This window comes from Schistocerca americana, chromosome 8 (assembly GCF_021461395.2).
Source record: "Schistocerca americana isolate TAMUIC-IGC-003095 chromosome 8, iqSchAmer2.1, whole genome shotgun sequence".
NCBI classification, from domain to species: domain Eukaryota; kingdom Metazoa; phylum Arthropoda; class Insecta; order Orthoptera; family Acrididae; genus Schistocerca; species Schistocerca americana.
The window spans coordinates 307,181,483-307,203,303 of NC_060126.1; the positions used below are offsets into that span (position 1 = coordinate 307,181,483).

The following is a 21,821-nucleotide window of genomic DNA, read 5'->3' on the forward strand; positions in this document are numbered from 1 at the left end:
GGAGCAAATTACTTTTTCAGACCCTGAAAATTATCCTATACGTAACTTCTGAAACAAAACGTGTAATATAAAGTTTTTTTAATTACTAAATTAATATACTAGATAAAACATTCATGACACACACAAGACTGTTCAGTAGATAAAGAATGCTGTCTACATGATCACTCGACAACATATTTTTATTTATTAACACATCAAGGAATTTTGCAGTGTCCAATTTTTTGTCCATATAGCTAATTTCACTTATACACTACACTGATTGTTTCATGGTGAAATGAACAATTTCTGTTTTTGCAAACTTATAATTTTAAATTAAATTTTTTACCCATGGCTTCCGCAAGTGTCTGCTCAATATGGCGGATTAATTCTTCATCAGTTTTACAGCACACTTTCGCTGTTGAATCATCTGCATATAGGATGTTATCTGATTCAATCTGGCTTGGGATATCACTGATGTAATACAAAAATAGTAGTGGCCCTAATATTGAGGCTTGTGAGACACCTAATTGTGTGCGTTTCCAGCCAGAAAGGAATTTCTTGCCACTGTTATTAACAAGTCCCTCTGTTTTCTGTTTTCCCAGTATGATTACATCCAACTAAGAGATTTTCCTTGAAAACCATAGCTGGACAGTTTTTTAAGAAGCTGGTCGTGGTTTACAGTGTTGAATGTTTCGGTAAGATCACAAAAAATGCCTGATACACACAATCTATTATTGTTACAATGGCTAACTTTTGTAACCAAATCATTTATTGTATGGGTTGTGCTGCAGTCTTTCCCGAAGCCATACTGCTTCTGTAAATTGATATTGTTGGATGAATTATAAGTTTCTACTTGATCACATGCAGCTATTTCAAATATTTTTGAAAAAAATTGTCAACAATGAGAAAGGCTGTAGTTTTCCATTTCATCTTGTTTGCCCTTTTTATGAATTGACATAACATCAGCATATTTTAACCAATTTGGAAAGCATCCCTCTTCAAAAGACTGGTTGATTATGAAGGAGAGTGGATGTGCAAGACTATGACATACTGATTCTATTATTCTATTGGGAACCTCATTCCAACCCACTGACTTTAGATTTTTTAAAGACATTATGATTTTAATGACATCAGAGCTTGAAGCAGGTGATAATTCAAAATCTGAATATTTCTCTCTGCAATACTAGGAATTGTACTTGGTGGTGAGCAATAACCAATTTTGTTACAACTAATGAAGAAATTATCGACAGATTCACATATGGCACTAGGATCTGTAACTGTCCTACCATTTATCATTAGTTTAGAGTGACATTTTGTCTCCATTTCACTGTCAGCCTCACTTATTACAACAGACCAAACAGCTTTGGATTTGTTTTTTGCATTTAAAATGAATGTATTGTCTGCAGTATGCTTTACTATTTTAACTACTTCATCAGATGTTTTTTTATGTGCTTTCATATTTAAGAGATTCAGGATTTTGATTAATTTGCCTTCATATGCAGTTTCCTCGTCTTAAAGCTAGAAACTTTTGTTACCCATGATCTACTTTTATGTCACTCAGTCTATACTTTTACAAAAGGGAAGCAATCATCGAATATGCTCATGAATTTGGTTGGAAAGTTATTGTAGTTGTCATTTGTTGAAATGTGTTTGCTGACTGACCATATGGTGAGGTTTAGTTTTTTTAATAAATACTTCTACATTGTACTGGCCGTAGTTCTGACATCTGTTTGTTGTGCCACCTAAATTTAATTTTGATAATGATGCAAATAGTGCTCCCTGTTCTGATACTCCTAAATCTAAAATACATTTTGCTTTGATGCTGTAATTAAAACTACATACAATACTATCAATACATGTGGAATCAGTTGCTGTAACTCTTAGACATTGGTCAAAATTTAGATTTAGTCCATTTGCGGGTATTAGATTCTATAATTTTTAAGTAAATTTGACATCATTTATTGCATATGTGTTGAAGTGAGCACTTATAACTAGTTTCTTAAGCAGTTTTTCAGTTTTTAATTTGTGCAACACAGTTTCCAATTGATCTAAGAACACAGAGCTTCTAAGGTACCAAGGAATACAATATATACTGATGATTAACATGTCATACTCTTTAAGTTCTATACAACAATTTTCAAAAGTAAGTTCTTCATTTAGATGGCTAAAATCCTGCCTGATTTCATAGTTTACTGAGAAATGAACTAATATGCAAAAGCCTCCATACTTGTTAGTTCTACAAAGCTGATAGCTGGTTTGTAGCGTGGAAGTTTGTCGAGAAGATTGATATTTTCAGTTTCAAGGCAATCTTCATTTAGACATATTACCTTTACTGACTGTTTCATACTTTCTAACAGAATTTGCATATGCAATGCCACATCATCTAGTATTTTATCTGAAACTTTTGCAGCTTTTTGAAGGAAATTTTCTACAATACAGTTTATTCATTTATAACGACAAGAAAAAAGTAAATGTTTATGTAAATTGTCTAACACTTCAGATATGTCTAAAATTGTCTGAAAGTATAAAGAAGAACTGTTTTTCAGAAGAGAGACTTTTCTATTTAAAAAATTGAATGCACTGATATTTAATTTAAGATTTTGTTCATGACTGTCCAAATTCATTTACAAGGGTGCTCAATAAGTAATGCAACACATTTTTTTCCTCAGTTTTTGTTGGAAAAAGAAGAATTTGTTGTTGGACATTGTGAAATATTCCTGTTTCAGCCTCTATAGTTTCAAGAATTTCCTATAAATGTAAGCACTACATGTAGCCTTCAAAATGGCATTCATAATGGAGGTATGTTGTAAGCAAAGAGCTGTCACTGAGTTTCTTTTGATGGAAAAGCAGAGTGTTGCAGATATTCATGGGCACCTGCAGTAGGCACCTGCAGAATGTCTACAGAGACCTGGCAATGAACAAAAGCAGAGTGGGCGAGGCACCTGTCATCGTTGCAACAAGGTGGTGCAAACCTGTTCGATCTCCTGTTTACTGGCCAGCCACACACAGCTGTGTCTCCTGCAATGTTGGAATGTGCAGACACTCATTAGAGCTGGTCGATGGATCACAATCAAACACCTTGCTGCACTACTGGATGTCACTGTTGTTAGTGCTGACACACTCATCCACCAATTGGGTTGCTCAAAAGTGTGTGCCCACTGGGGTTTCTGATCACCTACAAGACCATAAAGAACCATGAAGGATGATCTGTGTGGAATTGCTTGCATGTTACGAGGCTGATTATGATATTTTTTTGTCAAACATTGTCACAGATGATGAAAATAGGTTCATCACTTTTAAACAGAAACAGAACAGCAGTTTGTGGAATGATGCCACACCTCCAAAGAAAAAGTTCAAAGCTGCACCCTCAGACAGTAAAGTTATGGTGATGGTCTTCTGAGACTCTGAAGGGGTTGTTCTGTTTGATGTCCTCCCTGATGGCACAACGACCAACTCTTAAGTGTATTCTGCTACCCTCAGGAAAATGAAGAAATGATTTCAGTGTGTTCTTCAAAACAAAAGTGCAAATGAACTCCTTCTCTGTGACAACAGAAGGCCTCACACAAGTCTGTACACCCAAGAGGAGCTCACAAAAACTTCATTGGGCTGTTCTTCTTCATCCACTGTACAGCTCAGATCTCATACCTTCCAACTTCCACCTGTTTGGTCCAAAGAAGGATGTACCCCATGGGATATGTGGATGATGGGGATGTTACTGATGCAGCAAGATATTGGCTCCAACATCAACCAGTAAAGTGCTACTGTGTGGGCATACAGGCCCACTAATCTTGAATAGAACAAATTTGTTTTCAGAAATGGCATTAATTATAGTGCCCCTCAAACAAATAGATTATATTTTGTTTGGTAATTAGTATTATTTTAGACATGATGCCTTTTGAGATTTATAGTCATTGATATCCTCTGAACACACACACACACACACACACACACACACACACACACACACACACATGGCAGAGGCAAGATTGACTGTTGATTATTGATTACTGAGTGCAGTTACCTCAGTTGTTGGGGATGGCAGAGTAGTAGGGAAGGATGCACTTGGTGAGCAGGGTGTAGCTGGATTATGGGTGGCAAGTCTTTTGACAGATGAGGATGATGATGATGATGATGTTTGGTTTTGTGGGGCTCTCAACTGCGCGGGCATCAGTGCCCGTTTTTTGACAGATGACTCAGCAGCTGCAGAAGAGAGAGGGGGAGGGAAAGGGAAGAGAGATGGGTGGAAGAGGGAGAGAGAGTGGGGAAGTGAGAGGCAGAGGGAAGGGAGGGGAGAGAGAGAGAGAGAGAGAGAGAGAGAGAGAGAGAGAGAGAGAGAGAGACTGTATGGGTGACAGGGGCAAGAAGAGTGGTAGGAGATACACAATCTGGTTGGGAAATGAGTGGTGTGGACAGAAGAGAGAACCGGAAAAGTAAGATGAGGCAGAGGGAAAAAGGTTAGCAGAGGTGAAGCCCAGGAGGATTGTGCTGTAGAGACAGTTTCCCCCTGCATCGTTCAGAGAAAATAATGCTGGCAGGTAGTATCCAAATAGCTATAGTGAAGCAGCTGTTGAAGTCATTTGTCTGGTGCGCAGCTTGTTCAGCAACCAGGTGCTCATGTTTGTATTTAACCACAGTGTGGTGACAAACATTCATGTGATTAGACAGTTGGTTACTTGTCATGGACACATAGTATGTTGGACAGTAATTGCAGCATGGGTGATATATGACATGCTTCTACACATCACCCTTCCTTTCATAGGGTAGGAAATGCCTGTGACTAGATGGGCATAAGGGACAGGTCTTGCATCTGGGTAGACCATAAGGCAATGACCCATAGGGTGCAGGGTTGAGAGCAGGATTGGAACGGGGATGGAAAACAGTATTCTGTACGTTAGGTGATGTCTGTAGGATTTTGGTAACAATATCCCTCCTCTCAGGGCACAACATGCAGTAGTCAAAGCCCTGGTGAAGGATGTGATTGATTTTTTCAAGACCAGAGTGATAGTGGGTGATCAGAGGGGTGTTGATCAGTGACGGGTTTACTTGTGTCAGTGTGAGAGATGGCACAGGAGATCTGTTTATGGATGAGCTGGATAGGATACTGTCTGTCAATAGAAGTTATGGTAAAGTTATTGGTATATTTTGACAACTCCTGCTTTCCACTGCATATGTGGGATCCATGGGTGGTGAGATGTAAGGAAGAGACTTTCTGACATTAAATGGGTGTCAGCTGTAAAAGTGGAGCTATTACTAGTGGTAGGTGCACTGATATGAACAGATGTATTTATGGAGCCATCTTTGAGGTGGAGATCAGTTTCTAGAAAGATATCTTGTTGAGCTGACAGTGGCCAGATTAAGCGGATTTGGGAGTAGGTGTTGAGGTTATGGAGGAAAGAGAAAAGGTTGTCCCCACCATGGTTTCAGGTAATGAAAATATCATCAATCTGAACCGGACAGGGTTTTAGGCATTGACTGGATAGGAATGATCCTTCAGTTAGCCCATAAATAAGTTGACATAGGGTGGTGCCATGAGAGTACCCATGGCAGTAACACAGATTTGTTTATAGATTTGGCCTTTAAAAGTGAAAAATTTTGGGTCAGTAAGATTAGGAAAAAGATGGTGGGTTTGGTATCAGGAGGATGTTGGGAATGGGTAGTGTCCATGGCCGCAAGGCCATGGGCATGTGGGAAACTTTTGTATAACGAGGTCATACCCACAGTGACTAACAAGGAGCCTAGATGTTATGGGATGGGATCGGTGGAAAGGCAGTGAAGAAAGTGAGCAGTTTTTTGAGTACAGGATGACATGTTATGGACAATAGTTTTGAGCTGTTGTTCAACAAAGGCAGAGGTTCATTGTGTGTGAGCAGTGTACCTAGCCACAATGCGATAATCACTAGGGAGACCTTTGGGTTTGGGTTTGTGGAATAGGTAAAAGATAGGAGTGCGAGGTGTTGGTGGTATGAGGAGGGAGATGGATTCAGGTGTCAGCTTTTATGATGGATGTAAGGCCTTGAGGAGGGGTAGGAGGAGGGAGATGGATTCAAGTGTCAGCTGTTAGGATGGATGTAAGTCCTTTAAGAGCGAGGTCTCTATATACAGGGTGTTCACTTTAACTGAAGACACTGAAATATCTAAAAAACCACACATCAGATCAAAAAAGTTATTGTTCCAATTTCTTTGTCTCAGAGAGGGACATCCAATGATACCACATTTGACCTCATATCCTACCATGTGCATGGGTGGCGGGAGGATTGGGGTGGAGGGGCACTTTGAAATCTTCATTGGACCCACCCCCCTCCCCCCCATTTTTTATTGCAGATTATGATTCTATGGCAAAATCTACGTATCTTTTGTCTGAAACATTTTCTTCGTGTTGCCACAGATGGTGCTGTGATCAGATGAATAGAAATGGGTACACAATCATCATTTATGACATGCTACTCAATGGCCCTTGGATATCCAGTGGCATGTGCGACTCCACTCCATGCTGTGAGGGTATGATAGGCCAGCATCTGGTAACTTATAATTGGAAACCCCTTTCACAATGTTGTATTCCTCCAGCATATTGAACAAGCGACTACTTGACAAGTCACTGTGCTGTGGCTCAAGGCAAAAGTTATTCTACTTTTCCAACTAGAGTAAATGTTCAAATATAGTACCACCAACTTTAATACACATAATGATCTGCTTTTCAAATGACTGTACACAGGACAGAAGCATATCAGTGGGAATGCCAGCACTGGTATTTCTGATGTGGTCAACCATGTATTCATGGCCTGTTGGCATTTCCTGGTTCACCTTATCTTTTAGATACACCCTCAGAAAGAAATCCAGTGACCCAGTAGGCCAATTAATAAGGCCACCCCTGCCTATCCACTGACCAGTGTAAACATGGTCAAATACCTCCCATGTTTCAATTGCATAATGTGCTGGGCAACAGCCGTGTTGAAATCACATACATAGTCAAATGTCCAGGGCAAAACCCTGCAGTAGCACCAGTAGTTCCTGTTAAAAAAAAAATCAATATTTGCTTCCATTTAACATGCCATCGTCCGCCCCTGGTAGCTGAGTGGTCAGTGCAATGGAATGTCATACCTAATGCCCCAGGTTTGATTCCCAGCTGGGTCAGAGATTTTTCTCCGCTCAGGGACTGGGTGTTGTGTTGTCCTTATCATCATCATTTCATCCCCATCAACATGCAAGTCGCCAAAGTGGTGTCAACTCAAAAGACTTGCACCAGGCAAATGGTCTACCCAATGGGAGGCCCTAGCCACACGGCATTTCCATTTCCAACATGCCATCTATAAAATATGGACCACTGCCGCTAGTACAGTTATTTCATTAGCTTTTCCTGTAACACATTTACTTCATTTCCTTTTACCGGTCTGTACACTGCCATCAGACATAAAGGCACTCACAACATTGTAAAAGAATGAATGAGAGTGAGCTTTCTCTGGAAAGGGCTTGGCATAGAAGGCAACAGCAGCTTTAACATTTCTTCTATGTTCTCCATAAATCAGGACCATTTCAGTTTTTTCTTCTGTGACAGCAACATTTATAGTCCACTTGCATATCTGTTCTCCAAATAATAGGTAGATGTGGAGGCAATGAACACTGTGCAAGTATTGTAATGTTTAGAGCTGCTGTATGTTCTATATCTGCATGATACACAAGCTCAGGTGGCAGTGTACTGCCTGTTACTATACATCATAGTTTGTTACATGGCCACAGTGGTGTGTCAAGTAGTCCCCTGTTTTATATACCGGAGGATACAACATTGTGAAGGGGGTTGTAAATTAGAAGTTATGGAAGACTGGCCTGTCCTACCCTCACAGCATGGATGTTGGGATCCACATGCTATTGGATATTCAAGGGCCATTGAGTAGCTAGTCAAATTAGGTTGTGTACCCATTTGTATTCCTTGGATTACAGCACCATCTGTGGTGAAATGAAGAAAATGCTTCAGACAAAACAAGTGTGGATTTTACCATAGAATCATAATCTGCAATAAAAAGCATAGGTTCCCATTGAAGATTTCAAAGTTGCACTCTGCCACCCACGCACCGGGTGCAGTGCTGGGTTGAGTACGGTATCATTGAATGTCACCTCTGAAACAAATAAACTGCAGACATAGTTTTTTTGATATTGTATGTAGTTTTTGAGATATTTCGTCTTCAGTTAAAATGAAAACCTGTAGTATCTACCATTAATTTCTATTATAACATTTGACATTAATTTTTACCTATTTATTTTCAGCTTTTTTAATCTCTTTTTTAACTATGTTTTACCTATTTTTTTCAGTCACTTGTTTTACCTCCCTACCATTCAACCACGAATTCCTACTAACTCTACCTCTGCAGATTCCTCATATTCTTCTTTGCCCTAGCAAAACTTCAGTCACACAACCTCAGTCAAGAAGTCTTCTCTGTCACATGATACTCCACCTAATGGGCTCACCATTAAAACTGACATCTCAGGCTGTCACCCATCCTACCATCAGAACCTTAACTTTTCCCAGTTCCATCAGTCCATCACCCACACCATTTCTGACTCTCATAACCATAGAGCCCAGCTCAAACTATATTTAACAGTCTATATTACTTTCACAAAGTCCTTTTGTACTGGACCACAACTTCCTGAACGGTATTACTGCAGTTGAAACTCTTGCCCTTCAATCACTGGAACAGCATTACCAGCACCATCTGAGGATGCTGTCACACCTGATCAGTCGTACTCCGTCATGGGATTACGTGTAGCCCACAAAGAGCCGACCACTGTGATCCAAACTCCTCCCCTTCCCCCCCCCCCCTCCCCTCCCCTCCCCCAGTCAACCCCTGTTGCTCCCTGACAATTCTTATTCCACCTTTCACATCCCCAAAGACTTCATTCTCTTTCTGTGAAATACAGTACTCCTGAACACCCATCCTGTAACACTCTTGTCAACCTTTCTGCAGAAACTCTGACCCCTTCATAAGCCTCAGTACTTTCTAAAGGTCTCACCTTTAGTCCAAAACCTAGGTTGAGCCATGCTGGAATGTAAAGGCCTTCTTTTCTTTACTCATTCTCTACTGTGGAAACATTTTTTCAACACACACCCCACTGACAACAAACCAGAGTACCACATAGAACCTTGTTTAAAACACTTTCAACCTCTCTCAAACCATGATCCTTCTCCCCTTCCACATAGTCACCTCCAGGTAACCTTTTGGGAATTCCTCACTTTTAATATGGCCTCACCTCCTTTCCTAAATCCCTCTCCAGTGAGTCCAATATCATGCCTATCGAAGACACAACTACCCATAATCTGAAAACATATCCAGACCTTATCCTCCTTCCCACAAACAAAGTTCTTGCCACAGTGGACATAAATCATAGACTCTATCAACTTTCCTACCCGCTGTCAACTTCTATGTCAACTTTACAACACGTCTGCATACAAATTTACAACCATGATCCCACCATAGAAGTCCAACATGACCTCCAGCAGCTTCTTGAGGCCTTAGATCCGTACTGAAACCTGACACCTGAAACCCTCTCACCAGCAGCCTCCCACAGTCTTCCCTTTTACTTACTCCACAATCCCAATACCACAGTTCTCCCTACTGGTCCTCCCATTGTGGCTGGGTACAATGTTCCCAGAGAATGAATCTCTGCCTTTGTTGATCAACACCTGCAAACTATTGTCCCTGAACTCCTACCCTACATTCAAGATACTGCTCACTTTCTTCACTGCCTTTCCACAGTTCCTGTCCTGTTACCACCAGACTCCTTGTTGGTCACTGTGGGTGTGACATCCTTGTACATCATCCCACATTCCAGTGGTTTTGCAGCCATGGAAGACTACCTTTCTTATGTATTCCTGATAGCCAACCCACAATATCCTTCTTATTCCTCCTAGCCAACCACATCCTGATCCCCAAATTTTCACTTTTGAAGGCCAAATCTCCTCTACCAGGGAAAAAAGCAACACCTTCAAGGACTGTGTTCTTTGGCACCAGAGTGTAATATGTGCATACTGTGAGAGGTTGATTCATTTATTACAGTCATTAGCGATCATACTGTGCTCAGTAAGCCTGTCTTTGAACCCTCTATTTTGACTCTCCAGGTGGTAACTGTGCTGAGATTAGGGTGAACATAGTTTGCAACATTCATTCAGAGGTAGAGCTGTGCCCCATTTCCAGTCCAGGTATGTGCTCCTGTTGAAAAGCTTCAGCCATTTGAACAGGATTGTGCTGTGGGCCTGCATGAAGCTGGATGGACATATCAACAGATTGCTGCACATGTTGGGTGCAGTGTATTGGTGGTCTGTCACTACTGTCAACAATGTCTGTGTCATCCAGATGTAGTTGAATGTAGGTTGAGGCAGAATATTAGCATAAAGAAAAAAGACAGTTCGGAATCAAATCAGAATAGGAAAAGAAGAATTCTGCCTCTAGGTTAGCAGTCATTAGAGGGGTGTAGGCCAGCTGCTTCAGGAGAAATTAGGCACACAGTACCAAGTCACAGGTTTTGTGAAACCAGGTGCTAGCCTTAGCCAGGTAACAAAAACTGAGGTCAGCTATGCAGGGACTTTGAGAAGGAAGATCAGGTAACTATAGTTGGGAGAGCAGGAGAGAGCCTGGCTATGAATCGAAGATATAGTATTAGGAGTGACCTGGATAAAATAGGAGTAGAAACTAGATACACAAATGTGGGGTTTGTGGAGGTCTTTCAGCTCTGCGATTGGTCCTGTGTAAACAGTGCTGTAAGGCATGTGAACACTGAGATGGACAGCATGGTCCAGACACCGTGTAGTGGTGCCACCTGCTTTATTTATTTTGTTGGTTGTTTTTGGTGTCACATACTGTGCTGCTACACTGGCTGAAAAATGGGTTGTGGATTCCGACACTGACTACAGCAAATAAAGTAGCCAACAGATGCACAGTTGCATTTCACTGTCTTTTACTTTCACTTTTCACAATCCCCCATATACACAATTAATATATGGCCAGTGCACTATTGTTTAACTTCCCATAAGCCTCATTAATAGTTTGCAGGCAGACCTCCACATACTGCTACAATAGTTTCTTGTTGAACATCTAGCAGTGAAAACCTAATCTTCAAAGTTCACAGTTCTTGAAGAATAGAAAGGTACATATGGAGCAGACACAATAATTGTTTTAACACACGGCCTAATTGTGTAACGCTTATTTCACAGTTAAGTGGAAGCATTGTTGTTGTTCAAACCAGCACAGGTTATTCGTCCGAAGTTGGCCATCCTTATATATAATCAAAATAATAGGTACTGAAACTACACATTGTTTAAAGTTAAACTTACATAAATTACTATTAAAACTTAACTCATTAAATTAACTGAATACGTCAAAAAATGCATCTGTTTAACAGTTTCTTCTACTGCAAGAGTTAGGCAAAATTATTTGTTTAAATCATGAAATTAACAAATATAAGTACGAAAACAATACTTTTGACAAAACTGTTAATTAGTTTGGAATTAATTAAGGGCTGGCTTTGCTAACATGTTTTAGAATAGAGCCAAATACATACTTTAAGATTACCAGCATTTCATCTTCCAGGTGTTTACAATTATTTGAGAATTTATATTTGTTTATACGTCAATGATAGAATTTAAGTTACAAAACAATCACTGATTTCACACTATAACAAAAGATACTAACTAGGAATAGTCAAAATAAATTAGGAAATCAATTACATACATAAAACTGAGCACAAAATTAGATCTGGTGTTATATTCTTTAAAACTAAGGGCCAATCTTTCTCTTTTATGAAAATGCAGATTGCATTCATGTATGTTAATGGTAATTAGTTAAATGTAACAAAACAAATTTAAGGAGAGAGATGGAAAAACTAGAGGGGAATTAAAATTATTCCAGCTTGCTTCATCACATCAACCCCTCATTGGATTGACCAGATAGATATTGCTAATAGCTAAATGGACAATTCAGTGACCACAAGTGCCACCAGAAATTGGGTTTAACAATATACACACAAAAAAATATTATGTAAGAAACCTTATCAAAAACTACAGTATATATGTTTTTCAAATTTATACTTTTGTGAACTGGCCGCACGAAAATCCCCATCTAAAATAATTACATGCAGTGTATTGTTTTCAATATAACAAAATATCCACAAGTTATACTTTTAACAAAAAATTAGGCATCTTCATCATAAGTGAAGTCCTTTTTTGTTAAGCAAAGATTACATTGTACAATACATTATCACTTTGCACAAGTCCTGTCTCACTAAACACAATAAATCCTAATGGGTTGCAATAGACAGAAAATTTGACTTGTTCAATCTTTAGTAGTTTTCACAAGTGCTTTCACTTTTTCCTCTCACCATGCTGTCCACACCTTCAATGGGTCCAAGTGGCAGTTAGTTATGAAATGCACCTTGATTAGTTTCCTTGGAGATGGTTCTCCTCTGCCACAGTACATGAAAAAATGAGACAAAATACCCTACTTCACTACACTTACTTTTAATCCTAACTTAAGTCTAAAAAAAATTTTAACACAAAAAACAACAGTCATTACTCCATATATATGTATACATTACATAGTTCTTGTAACATTACAATAATTAGCACTAAAAGTTACTATAGTATGAAAGGAGTGGACTAGTAAAGTTTTAAATTCAGGTGCACATTACACCATAATACATTACTCTAAGTCATAATTGTCTGAAACTGGTTAAACTTGAAAGATCTGTATCTCTTTTCCACTTGCAAAATAGCAAAAACTCAAGATGTGCATTACCTCTAGTAAAAACTCAAGATGTGTAGTAGCATAGTTTTTCTACTCATTATGTTATTAAAAAAATTAGTCACCATCACATAACTTATTTACTATTCGCGTCAAAGTTAAGGGGATGGAAATTGTATCAAGTCATCGCCCCAGTTCTCTGCTCAATTCTGAGCACTACTCTCATTCAACTAGAAAATTAAATCCTCACAAAATGTTACCAAACGGTTGATCTGTCAGAATATTCACATCACTTTTGTGCCACAGTTATCAGTCAATCAACAAAATTATTGTTCTTCATTCCAGTATTACCACTTTAAGCTCATGATTCCTCAGAATACAAAAAATAGTTTTCAGGTAACATATAGGTCCAATGAACTCACTAAAACATTGCTCTTTCTGTTCAGCTTTCATTTCCTAACTGCAGTGTCATGAATTGCACAATACAAACGTTACCCAATATTGCCTAGTTCTCAATTAGATCAGCAATATAGTCACACCACGTTTGTTTGTATACAGTTATCTTTTGCATTACTCAATCATGTCTGTCTCAGTGTGTCATCTTTACAGTGAGTAGCAATCTGTCCTTTTTCTGATATTATTGAATGATTAGATTAAACGGCCAATGGACTGTAGGTCCTAGTAATGAGTATCTCAAGAACAAAAACAAAGAAATATTGTAGAAAACTGTTTAATGATTTATATGGATAATATTATTTGTTATCCAGGGTCCCATATTCATAGTAAAAGACTAATTATCTTGTAGAAATGTTAAGAAACTTAACCAAAGTGATGTTAAAGCAAATATAAGCCCATGACTAGTAGTTTATAATTAATTGTGGGTCATTCCCCATGTAATAAACATGAATATGTATATTTATTATAAATGAAAAACAATTTCAGCATCGATTATGTACCAAATATATACAAGCTATTGATATTTTAATTAAGAAGCTTAAAACTAGTTTTCAAACAATGGAAAACCCAGGATGGAGTGTAACGATATTATAAAAGGATAGTTGCTACTCACCATATAACGGAGATGCTGAGTTGCAGATAGGCACAACAAAAAGACTATTACAAAATAAGCTTTTGGCCAAGCTAGTTTTGAACTTCAAATATTTACTGTTTGGTTAATGTTTCACAGTAGCGATGACATCATTTGCCTATGTGGAGGAAGCTGTTGTAACATATAACTCTGTGATAACAGGAAGGAGAAGATAGACTGAGAGAGGGGGCAGGAGGAGGAGATGACCAAAGGAAGGGGGAAGGGGAGATGGACAGAGCCTGGAGAGAAGGAGATTAGGACATATATCCAATTCCCACATGTATTACGAACAAGTGCTTTCTCTTTTCTTTCTTTTCCATTTAAGCAGAGTGAGCCAAAGTGAAGTGGGGCTGGGTACAGCTAATATAAATAAAAATAATGATGGACTACTTTCACAAACGGAAACTCCAGGAGACAGAAAGAAAGTTGCTTCTAATGACAAGTCATTCAGAGCAGTTCAGGTATCCATAATGGTTACTGTCCTTTTGATACCTCATGCTCCAGAACTTAATTATGCAGATAGTTAGCAATTACATGTCACAGCTGTTGATAGAAAATGCTTTGCAAATGTGGTACACCACACAGTTAATGCTATAAACAGATACACACTCAACAATAATTAATGCATTTGCTTGTTTCACGTGAACGATACACTATCTTAATTTCTTCAAACACATTGTGTGATGCAAGGACAACTACAGTTAAATCCACCTTATTTCATCTTGTATAGGCATTTAGTAGCACTGTATAAACTTTATAAAGTCCTTCAAGGTTTCAAACAAAGTCACAGAAACACTGGGAAATGTGACACCTCATTTCTTTTTTTGTTTACAGTATGCAATTGCTGTTGATGGGAGTCTCTGAAAATTGTCTTCATAACTTGATCAGATTGCCAGTGACTGCAAAATCCATTATTGATATCAAGTTAGCTTGTTACATGAATTACACTCATTGATGTACAGATTTAGAGAAGAAACTCTTTGTCATTAAACATTCCTCAGATATTCCTTTTCGCAGTTTGGATGCCCATGTTTAGAGCTTTTTCTTTCTTAAGTTTTAGAATAAGGAACGTTAGCATGGTCAGGTTAATGACATGTAAAACACTTTTGAAACTACTTAAAGGAAAAGTATTTTTAATTCCTGAGAAACATTGCAACAAATTCCTTAACAATGAATAGTAAAATTAATTGATATCAAATAGTTCTACTCTGCAAATTTCAAGATAAAAAAGTACAGTGTTTTATCAACAGTATTTGTTATACACTCCTGGAAATTGAAATAAGAACACCGTGAATTCATTGTCCCAGGAAGGGGAAACTTTATTGACACATTCCTGGGGTCAGATACATCACATGATCACACTGACAGAACCACAGGCACATAGACACAGGCAACAGAGCATGCACAATGTCGGCACTAGTACAGTGTATATCCACCTTTTGCAGCAATGCAGGCTGCTATTCTCCCATGGAGACGATCGTAGAGATGCTGGATGTAGTCCTGTGGAACGGCTTGCCATGCCATTTCCACTTGGCGCCTCAGTTGGACCAGCGTTCGTGCTGGACGTGCAGACCGCGTGAGACGACGCTTCATCCAGTCCCAAACATGCTCAATGGGGGACAGATCTGGAGATCTTGCTGGCCAGGGTAGTTGACTTACACCTTCTAGAGCACGTTGGGTGGCACGGGATACATGCGGACGTGCATTGTCCTGTTGGAACAGCAAGTTCCCTTGCCGGTCTAGGAATGGTAGAACGATGGGTTCGATGACGGTTTGGATGTACCGTGCACTATTCAGTGTCCCCTCGACGATCACCAGTGGTGTACGGCCAGTGTAGGAGATCGCTCCCCACACCATGATGCCGGGTGTTGGCCCTGTGTGCCTCGGTCGTATGCAGTCCTGATTGTGGCGCTCACCTGCACGGCGCCAAACACGCATACGACCATCATTGGCACCAAGGCAGAAGCGACTCTCATCGCTGAAGACGACACGTCTCCATTCGTCCCTCCATTCACACATGTCGCGACACCACTGGAGGCGGGCTGCACGATGTTGGGGCGTGAGCGGAAGACGGCCTAACGGTGTGCGGGACCGTAGCCCAGCTTCATGGAGAATGGTCCTCGCCGATACCCCAGGAGCAACAGTGTCCCTAATTTGCTGGGAAGTGGCGGTGCGGTCCCCTACGGCACTGCGTAGGATCCTACGGTCTTGGCGTGCATCCGTGCGTCGCTGCGGTCCGGTCCCAGGTCGACGGGCACGTGCACCTTCCGCCGACCACTGGCGACAACATCGATGTACTGTGGAGACCTCACGCCCCACGTGTTGAGCAATTCGGCGGTACGTCCACCCAGCCTCCCGCATGCCCACTATACGCCCTCGCTCAAAGTCCGTCAACTGCACATACAGTTCCCGTCCACGCTGTCGCGGCATGCTACCAGTGTTAAAGACTGCGATGGAGCTCCGTATGCCACGGCAAACTGGCTGACACTGACGGCGGCGGTGCACAAATGCTGCGCAGCTAGCGCCATTCGACGGCCAACACCACGGTTCCTGGTGTGTCCGCTGTGCCGTGCGTGTGATCATTGCTTGTACAACCCTCTCGCAGTGTCCGGAGCAAGTATGGTGGGTCTGACACACCGGTGTCAATGTGTTCTTTTTTCCATTTCCAGGAGTGTATTTAACATAAAGGACATGTCCTGATATATTTTATGATAAAATGGCTAGAGATAAATTGAGAATGTCTATGTATTATTGATTTTCTCCAACTTTTAAAGCAGTTGTGTATCTTTAATACAGAAGGTAGAGATATGATTTCTTCTTTTTGCTTATTTCTATGAGATATATCGGTATTTTGACTTCCAAACACAATGTTATGAGCTTTTCAGTTAACTGGGTTCTAATGTCAGTAGCATTGCCCCCCACCCCCCTTTGTTTTCCACAGTAGAGAGTACAGGAAAAGACACTGATATTACTGCCATTATGTAATAATAAGCAGTAAAAATTATTCTTCTTCCTTGTGGCCCTTTCATTTGTTCTCTTTTTCTGTTTCTCCCATGTTTGTGCAGGCACACCATATGTTAAAGGAAGAGAGAAAGTTTGAGATGGTATATATGTTCTTTGTGACTTTTTTTAGTTACTGTAAATCAAATGTTAATTTATTTTACAGGCTTGCTGGTCTTTTCTCAAACTCAGATGTTGAAGCATTGCGTGATCGCAAGGATAAAGTGCAGAGTCGACTGTACAGTAAACTGATAGCATCACTGGCAGAACCAACTCCTGAAATTGCACGTGGTCACTATGCCAGTCTAGCACACTTGTACAAATGTGCAAACTGTGGCAAGTTACTTGTACGGCAGATTGCTTCCCACATTCCTTGCCAACCTGCAAATATGCTTATAGACATATATGGAAACATCAGCAGCAAACATATAAGGTGAATAACAGTCATCGCAGTTGCAGCACGAAGTAAAAATTCATATTCATTTTTATGTACAGCTTACTGTCAGCACCTGCATGTATATTAAAAGACAAGTAATGCTATTGCAATGCTATTGCAATATATTACTATTTTTTTTAAAAAAAAGTTTAGTTCTGACACGCAGTTGAGGTGAACCGCTGAATAAATGTTTGGGTTGATGTAGCACACTATTTTAATACAGATCAACAAAAGTAATAATTGTTTCAAAATATAATACGGATAGGCAAATCATTATTTTCTTCTGATCTCATTCAATAAGTCTCCCCTGACTCAAAGTTCTGGGCAACTTTTCCCTGACTCTAAACCACACCAGTCTTTTCCTACATCCCTCTATTTGTTCAGCCCTTTTGCCAGGAGGAGCCACTGGCTCCAAAATCTCATGCATTTCCATGTGTTGTATGTGTGTTTTCCTGCCACCATTTGGTAGGTAGATCTTTTATCTATCCATACTATATTTTCAAATACTGATTACTCTTGTCAATATATTTCCCCTTTTGTCCATTATTCCTCCATATGTAAACCTGTGCCAATCTTTGTTGCCATCTATCTACTTCAAACTGTCATCTATTTTCAACATTTTGTGCTATTTTGTTCATTTATTTATCTGTGCCATCTGCTATTAACAACATCTTGCCATCGTGTCTTTTGCAGTTTTGATTCCTGTGCACTTAGTCAGGACTATTGTTACTTACAAATATTCATCTAACACTTTGTTTCTGGTTCATTATACACTGTAGGGCCATACACTGTAGGGCCATCTCCTGATGTCTTTCACTGATTTATTTGTGAAACTGACACCACTTTTCTTACCATCTCACCTTGCTTCTGTACAATTCATTCACGTTTTTGTGTGCTTGTTTTTCACCAATTGCACTGACTATTACTGTCAACTCCTGAATTATTTTTCCCCAAACATAGATGATTCTTAATTGAAACCCTCAGCTGTTGACAGCCAGTGAGGGTTTCAATTAATTATCATTTATTCTGGAGAAGCTGCACAGCCATCAATGGTATCTGTTCCTTTGAGAGCAGTTACTATCTTTGTAGTAGATTCTGTTGTTCAGATGACTTCCCCTCTCTGTTTGCCCCTCTGTAAGCTTTTGATTTTTCTCGCATCTTTTTCACGACCTTTTCCACTTACAATTTTCTGTTGTAATTTTTTCCCCATTATATTTTCCAGTTTTATCAGCTCTTCTCTTTATAAAATTATGTTTGATACAAAATAAGGTTTTCCTTGGTCTGCTCTAGACCCTTATACAATCAAATGCCTTCAAAATATGTTTTAAAACCTTCAGAAAGGGTTTACAAAAGTGGCACGCACAACAAATAACATTTTGTTCTCTAGTATGAATGAATCGAACTGCATAAAGTCTGTCAGTTGAATTGATTTTCCTTTTTTAAGCGATTCTGGCTACAGTGTAAGACTGGTGGACCGAAGTGAAACCTTTTTACTGACTAACAATGGCTAATTAGTATTTGTTACCAGTATTACAGCCCTGTTAGGTACTTGTATTTCTTTTTATTCTAACTGTTAGAGGTACAGAAGTCAGATGTAAAAACTTTGTCTTTTTTAGGTGGACAGTATAATAGTGTGTAGCTGTGTAGTTTTTATTGATTTATGTCTTTTTGATAAGAAGAGAACCTCTAATGCATGTGACTGGCATTGTTCTCTGCATTACAATTCAGGGACACTCCTTTTTGTCAGCTGTTGGTGAATTAGCCAAGAAATTTTGTAAAATTTCAGAAATATTGAGTCCAGACACATACCAGGAAGTTTGTGTATAAGTGGCTGAAACAAGAATTTTGGGGAAATCAAACAGTGGAAAACCCAGGATGGAATGTAACAAGATTATGAAAAGCAAAGAGGAGATGCGAGTCACAGATAGGCACAACAAAAAGATTGTCACAAATAAAGCTTTTGGCCATTAAGGTCTTCATCAACAATAGATGACAGACAGACAGACATACACACACACACACACACACACACACACACACACACACACACACACACACACACAAATGCAACTCACACAAACGACTGCAGTCTCAGACAACTGAAACCACACTATGAGCAGCAGCACCAGTGCACGATGGGAGTGGCAACTGGATGGGGTGAGGAGGAGGCTGGGGTGGGGAAGGGGAGGGATAGTATGGTGAGACTGGCAGACAGTGAAGTACTGTAGGTTCGACAGAGTGCAGGTGAGAGGTGAGGAGGGGGAGAGGGGAAGTAGTGGAAGAGGAGAAAAGTAAAAAAGACTGGGTGTGATGGTGGAATGACGGTTGTGTAGCACTGGAATGGGAGCAGGGAAGGGGCTGGATGGGTGAGGACAATGACTAACAAAGGTTGAGGCCATGAGGGATATAGGAATGTAGGATGTATTGCAGGGAAAACTCCCACTTCCGCAGTTCGTAAAAGCTGGTGTTGGTGGGAAGGATCCATATGGCACAGGCTGTGAAGCACTCATTGAAGTGAAGGACATCATGTTGGGCAGCATGTTCAGCAACAGGGTTGTCCACTTGTTTCTTGCCCATAGGTTGTCTGTGGCCATTCATGTTGACAGACAGTTTGTTGGTTGTCATGCTCACATAGAATGCAGCACAGTGGTTGCAGCTTAGCTTGTAGATCATATGACTTTGATGGGATAGGTGATGTTAGTGACCAGACTGGAGTCTGTGGTGATGGGAGGAGGTATGGGACAAGTCTTGCATCTAGGTGTATTGCAGGGGTATGAGCCATGAGGTAAGGGGCTGAGGGCGGGGGTCGTGTAAGGATGGATGAGTATATTGTGGAGTACCACTGTTCATCACTTGCACAACAACCTCCATACCTCCCCCACATCCCCTCATAGCTGACATACCTTGGTTTGCAGATCTACTACACTTACCCCACCTGGCAAAACTCCCTCCCACCACCACAGAGAATCCAGAACCTCCACAGAAATACCAGTCCTTTCCAAAGGCCTCACCTTTTGCCCCACTCCCAAATTCAGTCATGCAGCCTACACAATATACTGGTCCATCCTTACACAACCCCTGCTTCCAACCCCTTACCTCATGGCTCATACCCCTGTAACAGACCTAGATGCAAGACTTGTCCCATACATCCTGCCATCACCACCCACTCAAGTCCTGTCACTAACACCACCTATCCCATCAAAGGCAGACCTACCTGGGAAACAAGTCATGTGATCTACAAGCTAAGCTGCAACCGCTGTGCTGCATTCTATGTAGGCATGACAGCCAACAAGCTGTCTGTCCAGATGAATGGCCACCGACAAACTGTGGCCAAAAAACAACCCCCCTATTGCTGAACAAACTGCCAAACATGATACCCTTCATTTCAATGACAGCTTCACAGCCTGTGCCATATGGATCCTTCCCACCAACACCAGCTTTTCTGAATTGCAGAAGTGAGAGTTTTCCTTGCAATACATCCTACATTCCTGTAACCCTTCTGCCCTCAACCTTCGTTAGTCACTGTCCTCATCCATCCAGCCCCTTCCCTGCTCCAATTCCAGCAGTACACAGCTGTCATTCCACCATCACACTCAGTCTTTTTACTTCTCTCCTCTTCTGGAACTTCCCCCTTCCCCAACTCCCTTCTGCCCTGCGTAACCTGCAGCACTTCACTATCTGCCACCCCCACTATACCATACCTGCTCCTTCCTGGCCCATCCTCCTCCTTAACCCCAGCCAGTGCCACTCCCATCATGCACCGGTGCTGCTGCTCATAGTGTGGTTTCAGTTGCCTGAGACTGCAGTCATATGTGTGAGTTGCATTTGTGTGTGTGTGTGTGTGTGTGTGTGTGTGTGTGTGTGTGTGTGTGTGTGTGTGTGCGTGCGTGCATGTGTGTGTGTGTGTGTGTGTGTGTGTGTGTGTGTGTGTGTGTGTGTGTGTGTGTGATTTATTATTGATGAAGGCCTTAATGGCTGAAAGGTTTATTTGTGACAGTCTTTTTGTTGTGCCTACCTGTTACTCAGCATCTCTGCTATACGGTGAATTTTGGGGAAAGATAGAAATATTTGATCAGTGATCTGAATGGGATTCATTTGGAGAAATACATGGTAAGCAACAGGGTAACTGATGTGAAAATCAAAACTCACCTCAACTACTTTTCTGACAATCCTTCAGAGTTCTGTTCATCATTAGGCAAATATGGATACAGCTTTATACACTGCAGGACTAGAAAACTGTACCATAATAGGTATTTGTTGTAACTCACCTACTGGCAAGAGACAGGGGACAATGCTAGTGATGTGAGACTGACGTAGGTCTGAGAATTTAACAAAGTCACTGCCGCACCCATGACTACTTGTATTTTTAATATCTTGTCCATAACACTTACTTCAGTATAACGTTTGGTTTGGATTCTACCATCACTTGAGAAACACTGTTCACATAAATATTCATGTCTGATATAGGAGGCTGAGAGTTGCACCCCCACCCCTCCTCTCCCTCCTCCCGCTCTTACCTTTCTTTCTTTTTTTACAACTTTTTTTTACAATGGTTGTACATCACCCAACACTTTGGGCACACAGGCTACTCATG

The 21,821-nt window shown here is 40.5% G+C and overlaps 1 protein-coding gene across 1 annotated transcript in view; it reads left to right on the forward strand.

The window, feature by feature from the left end:
• LOC124545787 (SANT and BTB domain regulator of class switch recombination) overlaps positions 1-21,821 on the forward strand; it is a 133,005-nt gene that overhangs the window by 32,984 nt on the left and 78,200 nt on the right. The window contains exon 5 of the mRNA XM_047124734.1: positions 16,958-17,224. Within this exon, the coding sequence (XP_046980690.1) occupies positions 16,958-17,224 (267 nt within the window). The remainder of the gene's footprint in view (positions 1-16,957; positions 17,225-21,821) is intronic.